This window comes from Natator depressus, chromosome 13 (genome assembly GCF_965152275.1).
Source record: "Natator depressus isolate rNatDep1 chromosome 13, rNatDep2.hap1, whole genome shotgun sequence".
Classification (NCBI taxonomy): Eukaryota; Metazoa; Chordata; order Testudines; family Cheloniidae; genus Natator; species Natator depressus.
Genome location: NC_134246.1, coordinates 16173123 through 16198521, shown reverse-complemented (window position 1 = coordinate 16198521; position 25399 = coordinate 16173123). Strand labels below are relative to the sequence as shown.

At 40.8% G+C, this 25399-nt stretch overlaps 1 protein-coding gene across 1 annotated transcript in view; it reads left to right on the top strand.

The window, feature by feature from the left end:
* Window positions 1-8571: 8571 nt before the first annotated feature.
* PTPN1 (protein tyrosine phosphatase non-receptor type 1) overlaps window positions 8572-25399 on the top strand; it is a 59010-nt gene continuing 42182 nt past the window's right edge. Inside the window, exon 1 of the mRNA XM_074970004.1 lies at window positions 8572-8756. Within this exon, the coding sequence (XP_074826105.1) occupies window positions 8595-8756 (162 nt within the window). The 5' untranslated portion in view covers window positions 8572-8594. The remainder of the gene's footprint in view (window positions 8757-25399) is intronic.

The window sequence follows — 25399 nt, the reverse complement described above, 5'->3', positions numbered from 1 at the left end:
CCTACTCCTTGATATTCCCCTTTTCATACAGCTAAGGATCGCATTAGCCCTTTTTTTGCCACAGCACTGCACTGAGAGCTCACATTAAAGCAACTATGTACCATGATCCTTAATCTTTCTCTGGCTCCCAAGGCAGCATTTCCCCTCCTGCATTCTTTGTTCCCACATGTCTGCCTTGCACTGGGCTGTATTAAAACTCATTTTGCTGGATTGTAACCATTTAACCAGGTGATTTTAGATCACTTTCTAACAGTGACCTGTCCTCATCATTTACTACACTACCCATCTTCATCTCATCTGCAAACTTTACCAGCAAAAATTTTATATCACTATCTAGATAGCTGATAAAAATATTGAATAGCATCGGATCCTGCGGGGAACCTGTTAGAAACAGCTGCAATCACTGATGTCTCCTCATTAACAACTACAGTTTGAGATCTGTCAGAGAGCCATTTTTAATCCATCTAATGTGTTCCCTGTTAGTTCCATATAGTGCAAATTTGTAAATCAAAATGTAATTTTTAATCAAAATTCCTACTGAAAGAAATCTACATCAGATGTGCTTTTCACTGTTTATGCCAATTTCTCCCTTTGCTGCTTCACTCAGCTTTCACAGTGTAACAAGGCCAGTCAGCTTCAACTTTGTTTATAACTACTTTGAATATCAGGGATGATATAGAAACTTAGGTGGCTTTCTAGGTGAGTGTGTTGCTTGCCTTGCCACAGAAATTAGACTAATTAAAACAGCCACTAATATACACAACTGCAAATTGTATCTAAGTTTTGTAAAAGGCATGGTTGACCCAGTTGCTTGTCAGAGGTCCCACATCCAGCTCATGATTTCTATGTAGTCACTGATACTGGTCTGATTACCTATAGTACTCATATTGTAGTTCCAGTCACTGAAGGACAATGTATCAGAAAGAATAAACCAGCACCTCACAAACTGTTATAAGCAAGCTCAACTGCCAGCATGGTGGCATGGCCTCAAGCAAAACCTAAAACACAAATTCAGCTCTTTCTTCCAGGTCAGCTTTATTAATAAACAGAATAAACAAATATCAGCATATGCAAATATCTTAAAATAACAACAACACTGAATAGCAAAGGCCCATCCTCCTTTCCACAAGCTGGGAAGAGAGAGACCACATCTTAGATAGCCTTTCCTAGCCATTCCTCAAACCACATATTGGAATTCCATGAAGGACCTTTCCTTACCTCAGAATTTTTCCTCATCCCTCATTTTCCTGAGACTAAGCTGGCAGCCTTCCAGCAAGGCCCCCCCGAGGTGGGGTGCAAAAGCGTCACTTTGCACCGGGCCTCTCCTTTGAGAAGAGCCCAGACTGGCTTGTGGAGTTGCTACACCACTCAGGTTTGGCCTGGCTGCTCCTCTGTCACAGTGGAGGGATGGCTGTGCCAAATTTGAGTGAGTGGTGCTGTGATCCTGCATGTCAGGTAGCAACACCCAGAGCGGGAAGCTGGCATAACCCTGCAGGACAGGAGCTGCCGCTATGGGATGAATGCAGGTCAGAGTCACTCTGGAGCTCCCTATCTCCCACATATCCCCTCAGTAGCAATTGTTTTGGAATGGTAGAGAAACTCCATTTCAGGTTTTGCCCTTGGACCACAAAAGTCTCTGTGCAGCCCTGGCTTCCAGCATATGATGCTTGCTTACCAGACTCATCACCATCATGTGCTCTCTCTGGAAACTGCAACACCAGTAAGGGCTGTAACAGACATACTGGGCTCTGTGCATGTGCCCCCACAAGATACAGATTTTTTTCCCCCTCACATTTTGCCATTCTCGAAGACATAGTAACTAATCTTGGGGTATAGTTTGTTAGCACTGAATGCCAAACTTTTGGGCTACAAAGTGATTTCAAGCATATTTCCCATTCCCCCTCACTCAGAACAGAAAGGGATGGTGGAGAGAACAGTAGAGATGGCTACAATAAAAAAGAGCTGCCCTGAAGAGCAATTGTCAGCCCCATCAGACACCAGGTTCATAAAGCAGAACAACACTGTCAATGTCTGAGATAAGTCTCATAGGCCTTGCAGAAAGAAGAAAGCACCCATGAGCCTCACCTCCCTTAACAGTCTGACTTAACTCAAGTTTAAACCAGCTGATTCAGTCAGGATAAAAATGGATGAGGAAACCTATTAGACATCATCAGCTACTGCCACTGGATGTAGTTGCATCCCAAAATCATACTTACTTGAGACCTACCGAGGTACTCCATACAGAAGGAACAGGCAGCATCTGTGAAGAGAGTCATATTATTGTTGAGAAGAATCTTAATGTTATTGAAGAGGACTCTGCACATTTGGGGTTTGAAAATGCAAGTGAACGAATGCAACAAAACACAAAATATGTCTAGATCTGGGTGAGTAGTGAAGTCAATGACTCATCTGCATCTATAATTTGTTGGTAAATATAAATTCTTGTTTTATACTGAAAAAGGAGAAGAGGTGATATGAGGATACCTGCTATGTTTTCTAACCTGTGGCTAGCTGGACACCAGGTCGTTAAGAGGGCTGGCAAGTGTCTAAGTAGGAGCAGGGCTGGAGAAAGTACAAGCTGTAAATTAAGTATGGATAGGACGGTATCCCTTATTCTAATAAATGTTCTTGTTCAGTGTTAGAAAAAAAGTGATTCTGTCCTTAATTCTTTACCAGTTTCCCTTTTTAAAAAGAAGCAAAACAGCCAATTAATTAACATCTAATTGCTTTCTAGTCCTAGGAACTTGTGCCTATGCAGTATTATGTAAACTTAAGGCACAGATGTCTGGTTGTATTAGATTTTGTTCTTGCTCCTACAAGTACTGAGAGATTCTGGTAATCACTGCAGTGTGTGTGCCTCATTTGACACTGTAGCATTGCTGTGGGGGAGGGGGGGAATCAAAACTGACCTGTGTTGGGCCTTCACAGTGAACGCTCTGACTGCCTAACTTACTGTTACCAGTTAGTAAGTAAATAAGGACAAAGAATGTCTGAGGCTCAAGACCAAAGAGTATCTCAGAAGCTGCCAATAGAGTATCATCTTTGTTTAACACAAGACTGTCTTCCTGTTAAATAAACCAGAGATGTTAATGTGGAATAATGGGAACCCTGTGTCCAGCTTGACAGCGTGAAGTCTGTTGAATGTGGACGACAACCTTTCCAGTTGTAAATGGACATCCAGCCTGCTGGAAATGTTACTTATTATTAAACATAATTGTAGAGTTAGATTCACAATGCCACAGTGCAGGAACAGCATGTATCTTATTTACAGAATTTTTTATGGGGATTTATTACACTGGCTATATTAAACTTGGTCATCTTGAAATTTGAAATATTGTGACTAGGGTGACCAGACAGCAAATGTGAAAAATCAGCATGGGGGTAGGGGGATAATAAGAGCCTATATAATAAAAAGACCCAAAAATCGGGACTGTCCCTATAAAATCGGGACATCTGGTTACCCTAATTGTGACCACAGATGCAAATTTGTATCTAATGGCTGAAATGGAGTAAGCCATTTTTTGGGTCTCAAACTGGTGAAAAAATAGCATGTTCTTTATATTTTGGTTGGTTGTTTTGCTCTTTTCCAAATGCTTTTTTAAATGGATATAACTCATTTAAAAAAATGAAATTTTGCAAGTGCTTAGAGTTCAGTCTACGATGAGGGAGATGTAAAAGTTAACCAGGGACCCCTAAGTACTCTTGTGCAGGCCAAAGATTAGGCAGAGTGCTGTGTACTCTGTCCTCACCACTTCCTGACACATAGCTAGGGTGTCTGGTTTTGGCAATTTATTTATTGCGTTTTTCAGGGTTTATTTTTAGCAATTTTTGAGATTTATGTAGATGTCTAAAAATCAGGGTTTTTCGGGACTTTCTTTTTGTATATACTGTAATGAGTAATCTCTTTGTAATGTTTCCCGGTGTGCTTTAAGAGTGCAGTTTCAAACAGCACTATGTTAAAATGCACTAGGGAACCTTTAATGCACACCAGCAGGGTCTTCATGGACCAATTAATGTGCAACCCATTAGTGCTTTTCAGAAAGCTCATCCCTATAGTCTGCATTACTGCGCTATGTAGTCTAGGGGTTCTCAAACTAGAATCCCTAGTCTTTGAGAACTAGGGGTTCTCAGCCTGGGGTTGTGAGGATATTACCTGGGGCGTCGCGAGTTGTCAGCCTCCACCCCCAAACCCTGCTTTGCCTCCAGCATTTATAATGGTGTTAAATATATAAAAAAGTGTTTTTAATTTATTAGGGGGGGTCACACTCAGAGGCTGGCTATGTGAAAGGGGTCACCAGTACAAAAGTTTGAGACCCACTGGTCGACAACCCTTAAATACAAGTAACCATTTCTAGTGTTTTTCAAGGATTTATTGGATAAACACTGGTTTCATTGGTTTTTTGGGGTTGGTTTTTTGTTTTTTTTTTTGTATCAGGATGTTTTATCAGTGTTTATAAATTAAACCTAAAATCAGAGGCCCTACACATACACCAGGAGAAATCCAAGAATTCTCCTACTCAGGGAATACCTTTGATGCCAGCATAAGGTGCTTTAAGTGCCCTTTTCACTCTTCCAGCAACACAAAGGGGACTTAACGAGTTCTCCTTTAATGTAGACTGATGCCTTTGCCTATATTTTAACATATTGAGCCCAGATTTTTAGAAATTTCAAGAACCATTCTGGTGGTAGAAGGTAGAAGTCACCAGCTTCTTGACATTTAAATGGTCATTTGTGCCCACAGTTAAAAGGATTTGTGCTAACAGTTGTTGCAACTGCTTGCAGAAATTATGTACATAAAATTCTTAAAATCTGGGCTCAGATTTTAAAACACTAGAAGCACTATTGCATTTGTATATAAAGTATTTTAAGTTTTTTAATGCATTTGCCGTTGTGTCTATGTGCCACCTAAAGTGTCTAATTTATCCAATTTGCAAGTGTAATTGCATGTGGAAAGTACACAGGCTATTATGCATGTATTTGCACACCTAACTTTTTTGCAAACCTAATGCCTGGACCTTAACTGAAAATGCATCTGGGCCCACGTTTTTAGAATTGTGCACATGTTTTAATGCCGAAACAGCACTGCAGTACATGCAATTACAGTGACTGAAAGTACAATTTAAATGTGCATTTTCTGAAAATTTGGGACAAGATGTTCACCACTGCAGTGATTAGTTATCCCACAATCAAAGACATTATCATTTATATACATGTAAATGTTTGAGAATCTTTATAATCCAATTTATACCAATAATTTAATGCTGAATCCCCAGAACAAAAAATTCCCAGTGATTTAATCAAATCATTAGTTGAACTATAAATTTAATTGAACATGCATTTTGTCACCTCATTTATTTCATAAGTACCTAACAGTATATGTTTAAAACTCCCATTTTTACATATTTATCAAGTAATCAGAGCTATTACGGATGTGTATATTTGTATAGACTCTTAAATGTGTCCAGACTTATTTATGCTCAAATAAATTTGTTAGTCTCTAAGGTGCCACAAGAACTCCTTTTCTTTTTCCAGACTTAGTGATTTTTTAAAACTCTTTCTTTCTCTTACTTGAGCTCATTTTACACCGTGAAGGGTGAATGCTATCTTTAGTCTGTGGCAGACCCCCAAATTCTCCAGGGTAGCATATGGCTCTTAGTGACCTGGGGCAACTATTCTATGATAACAGTACCTCAGATAATTTTTTTTTCTTGATCCTTGACTGATTTTATCTGTCAAGTCAGAGCAGGTGACATGAATGCACAAGTCTGTATGCTAACTTCCCTTATGAAAAGCTTCTGTACTGCAGTAATTCAATTGCCTGCAGTTATAGCATCATGGGCTTTGACACTGTCTTAAGTAGGCCTGTATTTGGAAGGGAAATGTCCAAGGGCTATCTGTGTGTTGCAGTAACTCTTACTGGTGACTAAATGGAATCAAAGCCCAGAATCATGTTAGGGGTGTGGTGTTAAAAGCTGCTGCCTTTGGTAATTAAATTATACAAGGGGGTCAGGTAAAGTGGCTACTACCACCACTATGCTTCTGTCCCTAGAAGCCTTTACAGCTATTCTGAGGGAAAATGGGCCCTTTTCCCACAGAAATGGTCTGTAAGGGACTGCTGCAGGCGGAGACATAATCTGACCAAAATTATTTGACTGTTGGGTAATGTAATCAAAATCACTACAGGGTCAGCTGTATTTCAGTGGAACCTACCCAATGGATATCATTTGTGAAACAATCCTTCAAGATTAAAGAACAGGAGTACTTGTGGCACCTTAGCGACTAACAAATTTATTAAAGCATTAGCTTTCGTGGGCTATAGCCCACTTCATCGGATGCATAGAATGGAACATATAGTAAGAAGATATATATATATATACATACAGAGAAGGTGGAAGTTGCCATACAAACTGTAAGAGGCTAATTAGTTAAGATGAGCTGTTATTAGCAGGAGAAAAAAAACTTTTGTAGTGATAATCAAGATGGTCCATTTAGACAGTTGACAAGAAGGTGTGAGGATACTTAACTTAGGGAAATAGATTCAATATGTGTAATGACCCAGGCACTCCCAGTCTCTGTTCAAACCCAGGTTAATGGTATCTAGTTTTCATATTAATTCAAGCTCAGCAGTTTCTCATTGGAGTCTGTTTTTGAAGCTTTTCTGGTGCAAAATTGCCACCCTTAAATCTTTTACTAAGTGGCCAGAGAGGTTGAAGTGTTCTCCTACTGGTTTTTGAATGTTATGATTCCTTATGTCAGATTTGTGTCCATTTATTCTTTTGCGTAGAGACTGTCCGGTTTGGCCAATGTACATGGCAGAGTGGCATTGCTGGCACATGATGGCATATATCACATTGGTGGATGTGCAGGTGAATGAGCCCCTGATGGCATGGCTAATGTGATTAGGTCCTATGATGGTGTCACTTGAATAAATATGTGGACAGAGTTGGCATCTGGCTTTGTTGCAAGGATAGGTTCCTGGGTTAGTGTTTTTGTTGTGTGGTTGCTGGAGAGTATTTGCTTCAGGTTGGGGGCTGTCTGTAAGCAAGGACTGGTCTGTCTCCCAAGATCTGTGAGAGTGAGGGATCATTTTTCAGGATAGGTTGTAAATCTTTGGTGATGTGCTGGAGCGGTTTTAGTTGGAGGCTGAAGGTGATAGCTAGTGGCGTTCTGTTATTTTCTGTGTTGGGCCTGTCCTGTAGTAGGTGACTTCTGGGTACTCTTCTGGCTCTGTCAATCTGTTTTTTCACTTCGGCAGGTGGGTATTGTAGTTTTAAGAATGCTTGATAGAGATCTTATAGGTATTTGTCTCTGTCTGAGGGATTGGAGCAAATGCAGTTGTATCTTAAAGCTTGGCTGTAGACAATGCATCATGTGGTGTGTCCTGGATGGAAGCTGGAGGCATGTAGGTAAGTATAGTGGTCAATAGATTTCCGGTATAGGGTGGTGTTTATGTGACAATCGCTTATTAGCAAGATTAAAAGTGCTAGAGAGATGTAAACTATTGTAATTGGCTAAACTGCCAGTGCCTGACTGGACTGACCTTGAGAAGGGTCCTGTGGATTAAGAGCTGCCACCTGGAGATTATCTCACAGGAAAAAGATCTGTGCATCACAAAATGGTGATGTTCATGTCCCAGTAGTGTAGCATCAAAATGTCTGAGTCTAGATTGTCTCAATGACATTTTGATTGGATTCTATTTGGGGCTGGAGGCAGCAAGCATAGTTCATTGGAGCTGGGAGAATGTTAACCCTTTTGAAAACTAATTATGTACATGAAGTGGTACATATGGTACCTATAATGAATGGTACACATGTTCACCTGGCAAGGGGAGGGGTGGTGAGAGTGGCAGTGTGAACTATGTGTCTGAGCTGGCAGATGGACTCCAGAGATCAGGAATGGAATAGGGAAAACCCAGCCTCTTCCCCACCCCCATCCATCTTTACAGGCCCAGGTATAATTAGACATAACCAGGGCAACAGTGTCACCAAATTTGTCCATCTGTCTCTGGGCCTGAGAAAAAGGCACAGGTACCACCCGTCTGTCAGTCCTCAGGCCTGGGGTGTGGGCATAGCTCCCGTCAGTCCTCAGGGCTGGGGGGGGCACAACTCCCATCTGTCTGTCTGTCCTGGGGGAGCACAGGTTCCCTGTCTGTCCTTGGAGGGGGGCATAGCTTCCCTGTCTGTTTGTCAGTCCTCAGGTCGGGGAGGGGGGCACAGCTCCCCTGTCTGTCTGTCTGTCCTCGGGAGGGGAGGCACAACTCCCGTGTCTGACTGTCCCGGGCGGGGGGGGAGGGTCAGGTCCCCTGTCTGTCTGTCTGTCCTCAGGAGGGGAGGCACAAATCCCGTGTCTGACTGTCCCGGGCGGGGGGGGAGGGTCAGGTCCTCTGTCTGTCCGTCCTCGGGAGGGGAGGCACAAATCCCGTGTCTGACTGTCCCGGGCGGGGGGGGTCAGGTCCCCTGTCTGTCAGTCCTCAGGCCGGGGGGGACGGCTCCCCGGTCTGTCTCTCCCGGGCCGCCCCTCCCCCAGCGGGGGCGGGCCCGGAAGCGGCGTGGCCGGCCTGGCGGCGTAGTTCCTGTGGCCGGGGAGGGGGTGACATGCAGAGCAGGCAGCGGCGGCCCCGCGAGCAGCTGGAGCCGGAGGAGCAGGAGCAGGAGCAGGGAGCGGAGGCGGGCCAGGCGCGGGGGGCCCCCACCATGGAGATCGAGAAGGAGTTCCACCGGCTCGACCAGGCCGCCAGCTGGGCCCTCATCTACCAGGTGAGGGGCCGGGCCAGGCCGGCTTCCCCTCAGCGCCGGCGGGGAGCTCTGCCCCCATCCCTTCCCTGACTGGCCCGGGGCCCCGGCTGGGGTGAGCTGTGGCCCCCTGAGCGCCCCTCCGGCCCGGGGCCCCGGCTGGGGGGACTCTGCCCTCAGGCTCCGTCATTTATTTCCCCCCACTACAGTCCAGCTCAGGGCTCTGTGGGGACCTTCGCTCCCTTCTCCCCCCGTGCACGTCCGCCCCCCCCCCCCCCGCCCCCGGTAGCTCCTTTCTCAGGGCCCTGTAGAGGGGGAGCTCTGCGCCCTGTGTAGGGCTCTGGGGAATGAGCTCTGCTCTCCCATCCCCGTCCTCTTCGGAAGTTTCCTTCCCGTGTCATGGGTCTCTAGGGGGAGCGCTGCAATCTTCTTCCCCCGCAAGTAGCCAGCCCGTTGTAGAGGGCCCTGTGGGAGGGCGGTCCGTCCCTTTTCTTCCAGGTTCTTCCCAAAACCAACCTCCATATATGATTCCTGGGGCCCTAGTTCTGCCCCTTGCACAGCCTTCTGCACCGGGCTGGAAGGAGACTTGCTCCCCCTACCCCAAAAAAACAAAAACCCCACATTGCATTGCAAGGTTCTTGGGGAATAGTGTGCCCCCCCCCAAACAAGTTCTCTTGTACAAAGCCCTGAGGTGAGTTTTTCTGTCCTCTTTCATTGATATATCTCTACAATATAGCTCCCTGGAGGGGGAACTTAGTGATGCATATATTTTCCCACACAATGCACAGAATTGAGAACTGATACCCTCCCCCTCTCCCTCCCCCTCCAATCTCAGGGGGAAGGAGTTTGTGGTATATGTTTTCTCAACCATCCTTGTACCATCACACACACACACTCCAAATCTAAGGAGAGGCAATAAAGTCCCTTCTCTGCCTTTTAACCTCTTCTTAAGCCCTGAGGGGGTATGAAGGCATATACTCACACACCAGCCCACTTTCCCAGTGGAGTGATGATGGGGTGGCTGTTGCATGTATGTGGCTTTTGAATCACTTTAATAATACAAAGACTGTAAAATTGGTTAGGTATAGATTTGTGTATAACTGTGTGGTGTCCCCAGAGTAGAGGTTATTTGTCAATAATGGTATTATATAAAATATATCTTTGCATTGTTTTGCTATTATATTTACCCAGAAATATTTCAATTTCATAGTAGCAGACTTTAGAAAAAGATACATTTGTTATTTCACTGGCAGTGTGGTGGGTTTTGAGTATGCAGTCCTAATTTATATTGCTTGTATTTTTAACAAGTTCCCTGGACAATATATCCCCAAAATAAACAAGATGCAGGAGAGGATAAGGAACACTTATAGCTAGGTTGATAAACTCAAGTTCCTAATATGTTGAGATCAGGTGGCATTATTATAAAGTAACAAAGTTTTTTGCTGTTAATTTATCTTGCTGTCTAGTTTCTCTACAAAGGTAATGTTGTGTGTGACTGGGTTGTTATCTCTTCCCAAACCTCTAAATTATTTTTTCTCCTTTTTTTTTCTTTTTTTAAGCTGATGTTTTATAAGATCTTTTAATGGGTGTTTGACAGTGTTTTAGTTCATATGCTGCCAGGTTGCTATGATCTACAGAATGGATCAATATGTGAAATTGGGCTCCTCTGCCCGTTCGCTCTGAACTTCTCCCCATAGAGTTTTACAAAAGTGGCGTAATCGAGTTTGTTTCATATCCTCAGTATGCAGAGTGTAGAAAATCTTTAATGGAACATTTTGAGCTGCTATGGGGAAGATGTTTGCTTCACAAAATTAGAGATGAAGAGTGAAAGAATATTTAGTCCTGGGTTCACTTCCAGGAAGATCTACTACTAGTCTGAGTATTTTGCTTCCTGTGGCATTCCAAACTTGATGTCCGTTGAAAGTCGTGAATCTGTGACATTAGGTTTTTTTCTAATCTGTTTTTGAAACATTTGATGTCACAGACTCAGTGCTCAGGAAATAACTTTGACTAATGTATTACAAAGTTGGTCTAATGTTAAGGTTGTGAATTATGACAGCAGAAATAAAGAAATTCAGTTGTGGCTGCTACACCACTTTTAACTTGCGTCATCAAACTGAAGTTCTTACAGCATAATCCTATGCTCCCTATTGGGTAACAGCCACAGTATGTGCAAGCAGTTACTTGATTTGGGCCGTAGAAGCAGCCTCAAAAAGGCTGCTTTGGATGTTCATAGCTTTTTTTAACTTGAGCTCTTTTAGTTACCAGCTTGTGCTGAATTTGAATTGGCAGTGATCAGAAGAGAAAATCTGATTTGCCATTTGGCTTTTGTGAAATGAGTGAGTGGTGGATCATGTTCTAGTTCCCGTGCATGTGTCGCTGAAGAACACTAACTGGCACGTTTTGCTGGCAGTCTCCACAGGGCCATGGAATTTAAGTATCAAGTCAGAGTAGGGGCATGTTGGCTGGGCAGCATGGGGATGCTTGTACAACAAATGTCAGTTGTATTTGTTGTCAAGGGTAAATAGAGAATTGACAACTGTAAGGCTGTCACCCCTCAGCAACACTCCAACAGTGTGTGTGGTCCACTGACCTCAGCCATTTGGGGCTTAGGTATGTGTGACAGAGTGCTAGCTGTAGCACTCTGGTCACTGTCTCCAGTTGCATCTGCAGCCTTCTGTATGCTGTAGCAACCTTAACCTGTTTCCATGGGAATTACTGACACTGGATGATAATGGGCTAATGAGGTAATTACTTTAGTAATAGGAATCATTCTCATATAATTAATTGGTGGGAACAGGAAGTAAAGAGGAAGCTCAGATGGTGAGCTAGGTGGAAGAGACAAGTGGTGTGAAAGACTCCTCCTGTTGTACACCTGTGCTGTTCCTGCCCCATTTTGCAAACAGTCAATTAAAGGTACACATGGTGGAAGAGTAGCTGTGTGTGTTTGTGATGGAGGGACCACAAAACCAAGCTAGGCAGGGGTCCTCACGGGGTAGCTCAAGAAGCAGGTTTTGTTTGTGTTCTCTACTCTGCTGTGGATGAAGGCTGGATGTCTGTGCTGATTCTTTTGGCTCTACCGTCTGCCTTTGGTACCATTGGCCATGAGTTAGCGGGGATATGACTGCAGACCCCAGTAGGAGCAGAAAGTGATTCTTTAGTAGCTCTCCTCCTTTCTTACTGAAATATCCTGGAGTGTAGTCATGAGCAGTGGCTCTTCTGCTGAGACAGCAGTCTCGTGGGGTTTCATCAGTTGCAACTTGTCATCCTCTCCTGTTTTAATGTCGCTAAGGGGGAGTTAGAGGGATAAGTAAAAAAACGTTTCAGTATGCCATAACAGTCAGCTTTAAATTTAGATTCCATCTCACCTGGCCAGTGTGGTTCAGTAACTTGCTCTAACATAGTCTAGCGAGGTTCAATTCACCCTTGTAACATTGAGATGATGCTTGGAGGCTCAGCGATGTAACAGGAAGAAAACTAGGACATTTCAGGTCAATTTAATACAGTTTTCTTTGTAACCTAAGTTTCTTTTTGGGGGCCCAAGTTGCTTCTGGGTGTCCAAATATCAACAGTAGCCATGTTTCTCTAACCTAATTTGGATGGGAGTATGCACATCTTTCTTTCACATGTGGACTTTGCTACAGTCCATACTTTCTTTGACTGTCATGAGAATGGATTACTCTATTGGGTTGTCAATGCAACTTTCCTGTGTATAGCATCCTTCATGCAAAGATTAATGCATTACAGTGAGACATATGTATGTAGCTTTGCCAGTTTGGAGGGATACGGTTATATTTTTTTCCTGATATTCTTCCGCCTGTTTAACAAGTCTTTAGCCTTATCAGAAGTTTCCAGTGTCTAGGTGGTATCAAGCTTACTCCTAAATGTCCAGGAGGAGGATGTATACCATGTCACTTCATGTTGCCCTGAATGAAGCTTAACAGCAATTAACAAAGAGACTCATCGGCTCATATTCCTGGACATAGGTGCCTGACCAGGTTGCATTTAGTATGGGGTGAGGATAATGAATGCTACAAGGAGCTCAAAGCAGTAGCAGACGTGGCTAGCTTGGATCACTCTCGTAGGTGGTGGGAATAGCCATATGACCCCTGTCTAAGCATATGTGCTGATGTAGCTAAGTGGGAATCTATCTTCTGCAGGATCAGGAGATCTTTGGTCATTGGTGCCATGTGACTACTAAAACTCAGGTACCTTTTTAGTGGGATAGGAGAGAGCTAAGCTCAGCTGAGAGAATATAACCATTGTGAAGGAACAAAAATAAGTCTTGCAAGGAAAAGTATAAAGAAAAAACCACAAAAGGAAACAGTCTTTCTGAAATGAAGTACTTCGATATTTTGTGTACGTTACAAAACATGATGAGATAATCGGCCCAGCGTTGAGTACTTAGTGGAGATACTTTGGTTCACCATAAATGGTTGCTCAAAAATGGGAAAACATTTGTAAAACACTCAATTTTTCTTGACCAAAAAATCCTCTCAACACTTTAACCAGCTCTGTTTGCCACAAAAACTGTAGAGCATGAGACATTTTGTCTTGGGCATCCTTCCAAGGAAAAGGGCCCAATCGCTTTCTAGCCTATGCCAGTGTCATAAAAAAACCTCTTGCTTAGAAAATACTTGAATAAAGTGAGGAGGCGTTCTAGACCAGTTACAATGATGTAAGTATTCCTTTCAGGGCGCAGACAAATTAGGGTCCTCTACATGAAAAACAGCAAGTTCAAGAAAGAGCTAGGGACAAGGGTAGACAGTGCATTTAAATATGAGCTTTGCAATGTGAGACTGTGGCAAAGAGATGCAATCTAGAGAATAAGTGGTGTATGGGTGGGTGAATGACATGTTCAGTACATAAATATCTGCAAAGGGTCAATAGGAATGAAGAGAATTCACCCTCTGCAGATATTCCAACAAGGACAAAAGCCTGAAGCTAAGCAAAGTTTAGGTTTGCTGTTGAGGGCGGGAAGATGGTCTGTAAAGGGGACACTCAGCCGTAACAGTAAATGGACAGTGAAACATCACAGTTCTCCAAGAAAATAGGCAAGATAAGATTTTAGTGAGATTGCTGCAAGGAGTAGTCCTTCAAAATGCAGGGTGATTTTATGTAGGCCCCAATATATAACTCTATCAGGTATGTCTAAGGAAATGCTCAAATATTGGCAGATTTGCCCACTACAAGATAAATGTTGTTCCCACTAAAATAAACATATAATAAAGAAGCAAAAAAGGCAAAAAGCCTGATGTCTTTCCATTGCAATTCACTTTTAAAAAGGGAACCATCTGCTTAAAATCTAACAGAAAAAAAGTTAAAATTAGTTTCAGGTACTATATCTGCCCCCTGAATCCCTATGCTACTCTTTGTGGGTTTACAGTCACACATCCATGATTTCTTATTTACATTCTTTTCTTTCTCCCTTTGCTGTAAGAGACTGGTTGTAAAGGGGAGACAGTGAAATTGACTACACACAACCTGTTCTCAAATGCAGAAAGAAATATTTTCGTTAATCCTTCAATAATAGGAATGGTAGATCAAAAGGTTTTTGGACAGATTACTTTAATTGACAGTGTACCTTTTAAAATATGCTGCTTAGGCTTTAATACCTTTAACCTACCTAGTTTTAAGACCCATAGGCAACTAAACTGAAGTTTGACTTGGAAAATGAAACCTTTTATTTTATCTTAAGACCCAGCTTGCATATGAAACTAACATGAATTATAAATCAAAGTTGTCTTATCCCAGAGGTTGGGTGCAACTTGGGGCTTCTAGTCCTTGGCACTTAAGTTGGGAAACTGTTGCTGCTTTCTAGGTGGCTATCAACTGGGAGTGTCAATTCTGACTTTAGTATGAATGTTGATTTGGTGTATAATACTGGATATGATTTGGAATAGTAGTTGCAATCCAGTATCTGAATTTACGAGTGGTTACTGTCCAAGTGTTGCAAAATGCTTTGATATGTTGGACTCCGTATGAATCAAACCAGGCTTGGGTATTTGTAACAGACTGGACGACCAGGGATGATCACTCGATAATTGTCCTGTTCTGTTAATTCTTTCTGAAGCATGTAGCACTGGCTGCTGTCAAAAGATGGGATACTAGGCTAGGTGGACTGTTGGTCTGACCTAGTATGGCCGTTCTTATGTACATGTAAAATGTCATTTTCACAGTGGGATAAGAGCATGGCCCAGAGGATAGGCGGCACAAGGTTGAAAGTTGGGAGACCTGAGTTCTGTCACCAGTTTTGCTGCTAAATTCGTGTCCTTTGGCAAGCAAATTAACAGCCGTACCTCCTGTTTTTTCCACTTGTAAAATGAAATTATACTCAGTAACTAGATATCCATGGTGAAACTGATTTATAAAGCACCTGTGATTTGAGACCTAATTACTGTAGTGTGGGAAAGAAAGAAACAACTCTTCAGTAAGATTTTGATCCTGCTCCCGTTGAAGTCAATGGGACTTTGGTCACGGATTTCAATGGGAACAGAATTGTACCATACGTTTGCCAAGAAAACACGAACATTTACTACTCATGCCAGGAAAAATACAAGCAAGACCATAATAATGCAGTAGGCATAATCTGCAAGTGAGTGGCGTATCAGGTACTTATAAATAGTAATCATGAGCCCTAACATCAGTCTGTTGTAATGCTGAGCTGCTATAATAGTGGGAGTTATACATCATACAGGGATTTTCTCCTTTGACCATTGTCTCTTGCTTTACAACTGAGTTTTCTTCTCTCAGAACAGAGGCCTTTTTGTCTCTGTTAGAGGAATAGCCTTTCTGTACTGAGTGAAAGTGTTTGAGAGTGTAGGAGGCTACATCTCATTAGAATTGAGACTGATAAACATTGGCACACAAGTGTTATTTTTAAAAGCATTTTTTAAAAATAATTTGAATGGCTAGTTAAAATGTCCCTGGGTTTGTTTTAATACCAACTTTTTACTTTATGCTGCTAATTTTAAAAGGACTATTTCTTGGGGGGGTGTGTGTGTATGTGTGTGAATATATATATATATATATATACATATACACACATTCATTCACAGGAAAGGGGTTACCATAAACTGACACTGATTTAAAAAAAAAAAAAAAAAGCAAACATGTATGGGGATTGTCCAAGGGCTTTTGGCATCTCTAAACACTTTAAATGTGCACATATATATAACTATAAATGTAAAACTTCATTATTTTCAAAATAAAACTGTTAGCACATGTTCATGTAATAGTTGTTGAGAATTGCAGTGTACTATTCCTGTCACTTATGGGAAAGCAGATGCTAGCAATTACCTTAAATTATGGTGACCAGATGTCCTGATTTTATAGGGACAGTCCCAATATTTGGGGCTTTGTCTTATACAGGTGCCTATTACCCTCTATCCCTGTCCCGATTTTTCAAACCTCTTATCTGGTCATCCTACCCTAAATGTTTGCTGTTAAGAAAAAAATCACCAATACTGGAAGATAAAACCAGTTCTCTCATCTATAAGTGAAGATTAAGAAGAAATTTAGAAAAAAAATCCCTCTTTAATTAAAAAAACAAAACAACCTGCTGAAGTTCAACTTGACCACTGTCCCCCTTGAATAGTTTGTCATGTGTACACAAGTGTCTGTTCTGTGCTTCACTTCAAGTTCAAGTACTGTTTGTATGATTGTGGTTTAGTAAGGAAAAAGTACCCAGCTCTTCGACAGCTGGGGAAGATGAAAAATAATATCCTTTCTGCTTTCTTCTGTAGGTGTAGAGGATGCACATGATTATTGAAAAGCCTTTCTGCAAGAAGTCTTAAACTGTCCTTGTACAAGGCAAGCTCTGAAAATATTGGGTTCAGTGGAACTAGATGACCACTTTTCAAGTGGTTTAATGTACTTTTGTCATTGGCAGGTGTAACAGTATTTACACATTCCATTACGTTAGTCTTAGACAGCTAAGAACACATTCTCTCTCAACAACAGCATTCTACATGAACTATGAAATCTTAAACTGCAAGGGTTAAATTTGTGACGAGGAACAGACCTTCCATGGTGGCTGGCCCAACACTGTGGATCTCCCTTCTGGAGTGTGATCAGAGATCTTGCCACTGTAAATTTCACTTTTCTCTAGGGCTGTTGATAAATCGCAGTTAACTCATGCGATTAACTCAAAATTAATCATGGTTTAAAAAAAAAATTAGTCACGATTAATTGCACTGTTAAACAATAGAAGACCAGTAGAAATTATAAATATTTTTGGATTTTTTCTACATTTTAAAATATATTGATTTCAATTACAACACAGAATAAAAGTGTACAGTGCTCACTTTATAATTTTATTACAAATATTTGCACTGTAAAAATGATAAACAAAAGAAATAATATTATTCACCTCGTACAAATACCCTAATGCAATTTCTTTATTGTGAAAGTGCAACTTAAAAATGTAGATTTTGTTTGTTACATAACTGCATTCAAAAACAAAACAATGTAAAACTTGAGAGCCCACAATTCCACTCAGTCCTACTTCTTGTTCAGCCAGTCACTCAGACAAGCAAGTTCGTTTACGTTCACGGGAGATAATGCTGCCGGCTTCTTACTTGCAATGTCATCTGAAAGTGAGAACAGGCGTTGGCCTGGCACTTTTGTAGCCGGCATTGCAAGGTATTTACGGGCCTGGTATGCTAAACATTCATATGCCCCCTTGTGCTTCAGCCACCATTCCATAGGACATGCTTTCATGCTGATGATGCTCATAAAAAAAAAGGGGGGGGCATTAATTAAATTTTGATTGAACTCCTTAGGGGAGAATAGTATGTCTCCTGCTCTGTTTTACCTACATTCTGCCATATATTTCATGTGATAGCAGTCTCGGATGATGACCCAGCACATGTTCGTTTTAAGAACACTTTCACAGCAGATTTGACAAAACTCAGAGAAGGTACCAGTGTGAGATTTCTAAAGATAGCTATAGCACTTGACCCAAGATTTAAGAATCTGAATTGCCTTCCAAAATCTGAGGAGTACGAGGCGTGGAGCATTTTTTCAGAATTCTTAAAAGAGCAAAACTCCGATGCGGAAATTACAGAACCTGAGGCACCAATAAAAGAAAATCAACCTTTTGTTGGTGTTATCTGACTCGGAGGATGAAAGTGAACATGCGTCGGTCAGTCTGCACTGCTTTGGATCGTTATTGAGCAGAACCCATCATCAGCATGGATGCATGTCCTCTGGACTGGTGCGTGAAGGGACATACGAATCTTTACCACACGTAAATATCTTGTGACTCCAGCTACAACACTGCCATGCAAATCTCACTTTCAGGTGATGTAAACAAGAAGCAGGCAGCATTATCTCCTACAAATGTAAACAAGCTTGTTTGTCTGAGTGGCTGAACAAGAAGTAGGACTGAGTGGACTTGTAAGCTCTGAAGTTTTACATTTTGTTTTATTTCTGAATGCAGGTTTTTTCCTTGTACATAATTCTACATTTGTAAGTTCAGCTTTCATGATAAAGAGATTGTATTATAGTACTTGTATGAAGTGAATTGAAAAATACTATTTATTTTGGTTTATTACAGCACAAATATTTGTAATAAAAACTATAGAGCACTGTATTTTGTTCTGTTGTAACTGAAATCCGTTTATTTGAAAATGTAGAAAACTTCCAAAAATATTTAAATGGTATTCTGTTATTGTTTAACAGTGTGATTAATCGTGATAAAATTTTTTTAATCACTTGACAGCCCTACTTTTCTCTTTAGCCTAGTTTTCCATAACGTTCTCAACAAGGAAAGGAGGAGTCAGCTGCACACAAGACAATGAACCAGATGTATCAAGTAGAGAGAGAGGAATCTAAAACATAGGAATTGCATTATTCTGTGTAAATATTGATTTGTAAGATGCTGTGGTATGAGTGCATTATAAAAATTTAGAAATTACATAATGAGTAAAGAAATATTCAGAGCAATCTAATGCATTAAAAATCTAATCTGTAGGTTTTGGTGTTAAAATTTTTTTTAATTGACTGTTTACAACCATTTAAAATTGGGATTTAGTGTCTTGCATTGGAAACAAGTTGACCAATCATTGTGAAACATTGTTTCTTTCCAGAGCCAGTAGACACGCCCTCGCTAGCTTACTGCGAGAGGCAGTATGATACAGAATCAGAGTGCCTGCGTGTGGTGTTTTGGCAGGCAGAATGCACAAATTTCATTTTTTTATCAATAATGAAACTTAGATATATTCTCCATACACACAAGTGAAGATTCAACAGCTTCTCTCAAACCTCTTTTTGTAGTATAAGATAAAAGCAGCTCAGAAATCTATGTGATTCTGTCAGTGGTAATAGAAAATGTATACCACCCATCTGGAAATAGATCAGTATACTAACCAACAAGGCTCTTTGCTATTCTGTTTAGGAAGGCTATAGTTTCAGAAATCACAGCATTATTAAGCTGGAGTATAAGAAGTAACTGGCAAAAGAGGTGAGAATTTTCCATGTTAATATATTATGTAACTTATGAGTAAATTGTATACCAGCAGCATTCATCTGAACTTATGTAGTGGATGCTCCAGGAAAATTCTGTACATGCTTTAAATGGCTTTCCTTATGCTTTCCAGATAGTAAGAAATAGTTCCTATCCAACAGGTTTCAGAGTAACAGCCGTGTTAGTCTGTATTTGTAAAAAGAAAAAAGAAAAGGAGTACTTGTGGCACCTTAGAGACTAACCAGTTTATTTGAGCATGAGCTTTCGTGAGCTACAGCTCACTTCATCGGATGCCTAGCATGATCCTATGCATCCGATGAAGTGAGCTGTAGCTCACGAAAGCTCATGCTCAAATAAACTGGTTAGTCTCTAAGGTGCCACAAGTACTCCTTTTCTTTTTTCTTCCTATCCAACAGGATCTTGCTGTCTAATTCAAAGACAAACCCCATGAAGTGCTGGTTTGAATTGGAGAGATGCTTCACCAGCAGTTGATGATTCAAAGCTTTGAAGGAGTGAGTTTGAGTGCATTTAAGTGAAAGATAGTAAGGTTAATAGGTTCAAAATTTGCCCAGTATCACTTTTTTAGTGCTCTCTCCCCTCCTTTCTACTCTACCACATTTTATATTTCTACAGCAATTGAGTAACAATTTCACATTGGAGGAACAAGCAATATGAAGAGAGACATACTTGGATTTCAGATTTTAGCAGTTGCTTTGTATTATCTGGGGTTGCAACCAAATGAACATTTGTTCCTTTTATATGGGTATGGTTGTTAGTTTTAAGTGACTAGCTTCTGTGCACCAGAAAGGGTTAACTTAAATTTGAATACTGCCAAATGTGCTGTGTTGCTGCACACGGGCTGTGGCAGAGAACGGCAGCAAAATAGTTATGTTCATCTACGTTTTTAATTAGTAAATGTGAAACACCTAAAATTCTGCTTGACGTGCTACTTTGAGGTATAGTTTTGTCGGCAGAGCATGAGATGAAGTATCTCTGACTTTGATAAAACATAATTTTAGACTTCTATACCATGCTTAATTTTAAATCAGTGACATTACCATGCTTACTTGTGTAATCTTAAAGTATTTTAATTTTCCCTTCTCTCTCTCTCTCTCTCACCCCCAACGACGAAAACTTTGGGGAAGTTAGTTCCATTTTCCACCTCAAACAAGCTGAAGTGCTAAAATATCAAATGTTGACCAAATTATTTCCATGAGTTGTTGTTGCCCTTCCACTCATGAGTAGTGAGGTGGTAAAGGGCATCAGAGTTTGTGGAAATGTTAACAGAACCTCTGATGAGCTGTCTATGACTGATCACTTTTTTTTAATATCTGAAAAAATGAATAGATTTTAGCTCTAAAAAAGAGTGCCATGACAAATTGTCATTGCTCCTGACTGTTCTGTGTCTCATGTGGAGGTTCATGGCCTCTTCACCAACTACCTATTATCTGTTCCTATCCACTCCATTATGGTAAACCAAATGTTGTCTTAACCTTTTAAGAATAGTCTTTTTAAATTACTGGCTTAAGGCATATATCTATGCAGTTTCCAAAGAGTTAATCCTTTGAATGGAAAAACTGTGAGACAAATGTTCTTCTATTTAGCTGGACAGACTTATTTTGGGGATGGAGAGGAGAAATGGGTTAAGAGCTGGATTTAATGAAAACTTACAGCCACAATAGATACCCAGATAACCTGGTTTAGATGTAAGTGTTAATAATATGTCAGTATTTACATTATGGAAGCCTATTTCAGACACTGTCATGCTTGCAGACTAAGGCTGTATTCCTCCTCTCTGGAACATTTGGGCATTATCTTGTCTCTTTACAGTTGCTTCCTGCTTTGATAGGAGAGCCAGGCAGTAAGGTAGCTCTTTATTTTCTTTTTTTTCCCATTTCTCCTTCAAGAGATAGTTGCTGCGCAGAGCATGCGGCTTACTGTTTCCCATAGCATTGTCTCCTCCCTTCCATAGCAGTATCTTTGTGTTCCTTCTGTGCATACAACTGCTACTCCCACCATCTGAAGCTATAGCTGACTCAGCTGTTGGTTCTGGTGAATGCACTGCAAACACAAACCAAGAGACAAAAGAAGAAAGGCACCTTTGCTACAGGAGGATAAAATGTTCAGTGAGGGTTAAGGTCCCACCTCCAGAGGATATTGGTCCTAGGCATCAGGGCTTTAATCAGGGTTGAGTGTGTAGCTCAATGTTTTTCCCCTGTTGTGTAAGAAATTTGAATCTCACCATTTTTTAAAAATAAGTTGGAGGCAGATTATGCCATTGGTTTCACAACATAGCCCCAATAATGTTAGTGGAGCTGCACAGGTACAGTTAAGGGCAGAAAGAAAACTGGTAAACAAAAAATGGTACATTTTCTACTACCTCATTGGATTCACTTATTTTTAAAGCACAGTTGTTGATGGTTGGGTTGATTAGGTTAAAAATGAATGCTCTTCTGGTCTTGATCTTTCAGATGCTTTTTCTTGCCTTTCCAGCTCAGAACTCCACATTTCCACTGAGGTGCTTAGTTTACCAAATATAGAATGTCTCACAGCATTAACTAAAAAGCTGTTCTGTTTGTCAGATTCTTTGTGGAACAGGAGCAAGTGGTCGACACAGAGTAATGTTCTCATAGCCCTTTCTTTTTCTTGTACACATTTCAATGAAAATTACTTGTTTATATCATCCTGTAATTCCACAGCAACAGGTTCCAGTATTATAAACAGTGTGACCTTTAAGTGTGATCACAAGGAAAATAGATAAGATCTATTTTTAAAATGAATCTTTCAACTAAGATTCTACTTCCTTTTGCTGGCAAGACAAATAACCCATATTGGTTCAGATGATCTCAATTCCACTATTACATGAGGCCTGTTTTTTTTCCGCTGCCCTGCACAGTGTACAGTCATTTACACCTGTTTAAAGTTAGTGTGAAATGGGTATAAATTGCTACCATTCTGACTGGTAGCATTTTACATCCACTTCTGGCAGGTGTAAATGATTGTACAAGGTGCAGGCCAGTGGAGGGAAAAATAAGCTTATGGCCTTTGACACAAAAACACTGACTGGGATAGCAAGAGGATGAAGTTGGAGAATTGTACAAATACTAAATTGCATCTTAAACATAAAAACTACATGCATAACATGGGCACTCTTTTTTCCAATTAAAAAAGCTCCTCAAAATGGAGGAAATATTACAACCGACAAGTACAAATGTAGTTCAGCGACTCCTACACTGGTCTAGAAGGTCTCGATAAACTATCCTTGTTCTCCTTTACACAGCTGACTGAACCGCAGAGCAATATTTCTTTGCTAAACTTCTAATAAAGGGAAGTTTTCCACACAAGCTGCAATTTGCCTACTTGCGTGTGTCAGATAGTGGTGGTCATAGCATGCCAGGTTCACAAGAAGTAGTGAAGAGCTTGATGAAAACTGTGCTAGTTAAATCAGCAATATTGATCTTCTCCAGAAGCATCACATAAGTGTAGCTCAAGGCTTCTGTTATTGATACTGTTTCATAAGTAACATAAAACTTCAAGCATAGTAAGTACTGAAGGATAATATCTGCTGTGATCCAGCAGCTGCACCTCTGTGATTCAAGTGCTCTGCCAATATTACTCAACTGCTGAGTCCCCATCTTTGTCAATGAGTGTTGTCAAGAGGACTTCTCAGAACAAAGAGGCGGTGGTTTCCAGCCAGTAGTATAAAGCAAAGAGTTTGCCTGTGACAGTGGTTGCTCTTAGTCATCGTGTGCTCTAGTAGAGCTGTTATTGTAGACTGCCACCATGAACTCAGATGCTAAAAGCTAAGTCATAAAAATGTAGTATGTATACTGTATAAGAGTGAGAACTTGTCTTCTCAGTTAGTGCCTAGTAGTTTCTTGAGGTGGCAGAAGGGGGGTGGAGGTAGCAGTGGCTCCATGGATTGGAGAAGGGGAGGGCTCATCAGATGCTTCCCACAACAAAATGATGGCACAGTCTGAAGCCCCAAACCAATAAACTAATGCTGCCACAAATGAGATCAACACAACCACCACAGCTGGCATGCCACTCATAAGAGTGGCAAGGCACCCTGTGAGAGCCACCTCAGCTTTTGAACTTGCTGCCTTGTCCCTGGTCTGAAATAACCCTAGATATCAACTTTAAGGGAATGTTGCAAAGTTCGATATGTTTTCCCTAGGTATGGAGGTTTTGGAATACTTTGGGAGATTAAGATTTTAAATGTTTTCTGATACTAGGTTATGTAGGCTTATTATTGTAGAAAGTGTGTTATTTTTATAATTGTTTTGAAAGTGTGTCAAGAAGGATGCAGAGCAAAGGAAAATATTTTTATGCAATGAGTGTATTTAATCAAAAAGAATACCTGAGCTTCCTAGATGCAAAGCATTACACCTAAATTATATTGTATCATTTATGGACCAGAGACCCATTATGTTATGCTCTGTACAGAGGCAGAAAAAGATGGTCCCTTTTAGGATTAAACCAGACTCAACAGGAAAGGAAGTTCCTTAATTTTTTCTTCTGCATCTGTTATGTTCTGGACTATGCAAAGATGAATCATTTATGCTGCTCACAGAGGCTTATGTGCCACTGTTGTGATGGCTTTAATAGCAGTAAATAAGTTAATACTGCTACTTAAATTAGTGGTGCTTCTGTCAGTAGTTATCCAAAAAAACAAACAATTCCAAATTTTCTCAGATGTTACTATGATACCTGTGCTGTGTAAACTCCAGAGTTTTAAGGTCTTTTGCCTGTCCTGTAAGGGCTCTTAATTGTAAAACCTTCCCTACAGTGTGCATTCTCCATATCAGAGACTTTATATATGTAAATTCCTGTGCTTTTGGTTCTCTAGGCTTTGAATCTGCCATTAAATATACAGTGCTCCCATCCCCACTTCTAGCAAAATATGCTACTGCGCTTATATGTAAGCTTAGTAGTTAATCATCCACGGACACTGTTGTGTGCCTGGTAGTCTTTAATTTAACATGTCTAAGCATTTTTTTTGCCTATATGTGATGAAGTGAGCTGTACCTCACGAAAGCTTATGCTCAAATAAATTTAAGTCTCCAAGGTGCCACAAGTACTCTTTTTCCTTTTGTTTTTGTTTGCATTCTTAAGTAAGATGTTTCTGGAGGTGGATGTACTGCGTACTTTTTATTCAGGGAACTTCTTTAAATACTAACACTGCTAACGGGAGTTTGAAGTAATCTTGCTTAAACGTGCTTTATAATTTGGGAGCTGGTATCAGCCAATGCTGACAGTAAGTGGAATTTTATGAGCAAGAGACTAGTCAAGTTGCAGGGTGTGGTGGAATGGGCATGGCAGTGTGGTCTGGACTGTAAAAGAGTAAAGGGAAGTAATAGGAGTTGCATCTCTATATTTAGGGAACTCTCTTTGGAGACATACAAGTTGTCGATAGTCATTTGGCTTTGCAGAGTGGCATTCCTTGGTAAATTGCTTTGGACACCATGCTAATAGGATAAACACTTTCTCATTTCATGATCTATCTGTCCTGTGTAACTTGCTTTCAACTCACAAATCTGAATTATTAGCATGAAGAAAACTACTAAAAAAATCCCATGCATGGTTGGCTTATATAGTCCTGACAAATTTATTTGAGCATAAGTTTTCGTGAGCTACAGGTCACTTCATTGGATGGATGTATTTTCCACTACAGTGCCTCCGATGAAGTGAGCTGTGGCTCACGAAAGGTTATGCTCAAATAAATTTTAGTCTCTAAGGTGCCACAAGTACTCCTTTTTTTCTTTTTGCGAATGCAGACTAACACGGCTGCTACTCTGAAACTTATCTAGTCCTGTTTTTGTCTTTAATGTACTGGAGTGTTACAGTGGTGCCCTAATTTATTAGTGTGTCTGTGAAAGACAGTTCTTGACATCAGGACATCCCTATTTAGCAGCAGAGTCATTCTTTGAATCCAGGATGCTTCCATCCTTCAGGTGAAGGAACTGCATAAGGCCCAGTTCTCTCTTGGGGTATGTCTACATTGCCCCAAAAAAGTGCGTTCTTAGCTTGCATTAGCTAACTCAGGTTAAAATAGCAGTGAAGATAAGGCAACTTAGCTTTTAACTCAAGTTAGCAGGTTGAGACAGAGCCTATAGGGGATCCTGGGGTTAGCAGCTCCAGTTCAACCAGAGTTAAATGTTCAGTTTCCTTGTCTTCACTGCTATTTTAACCTGAATTA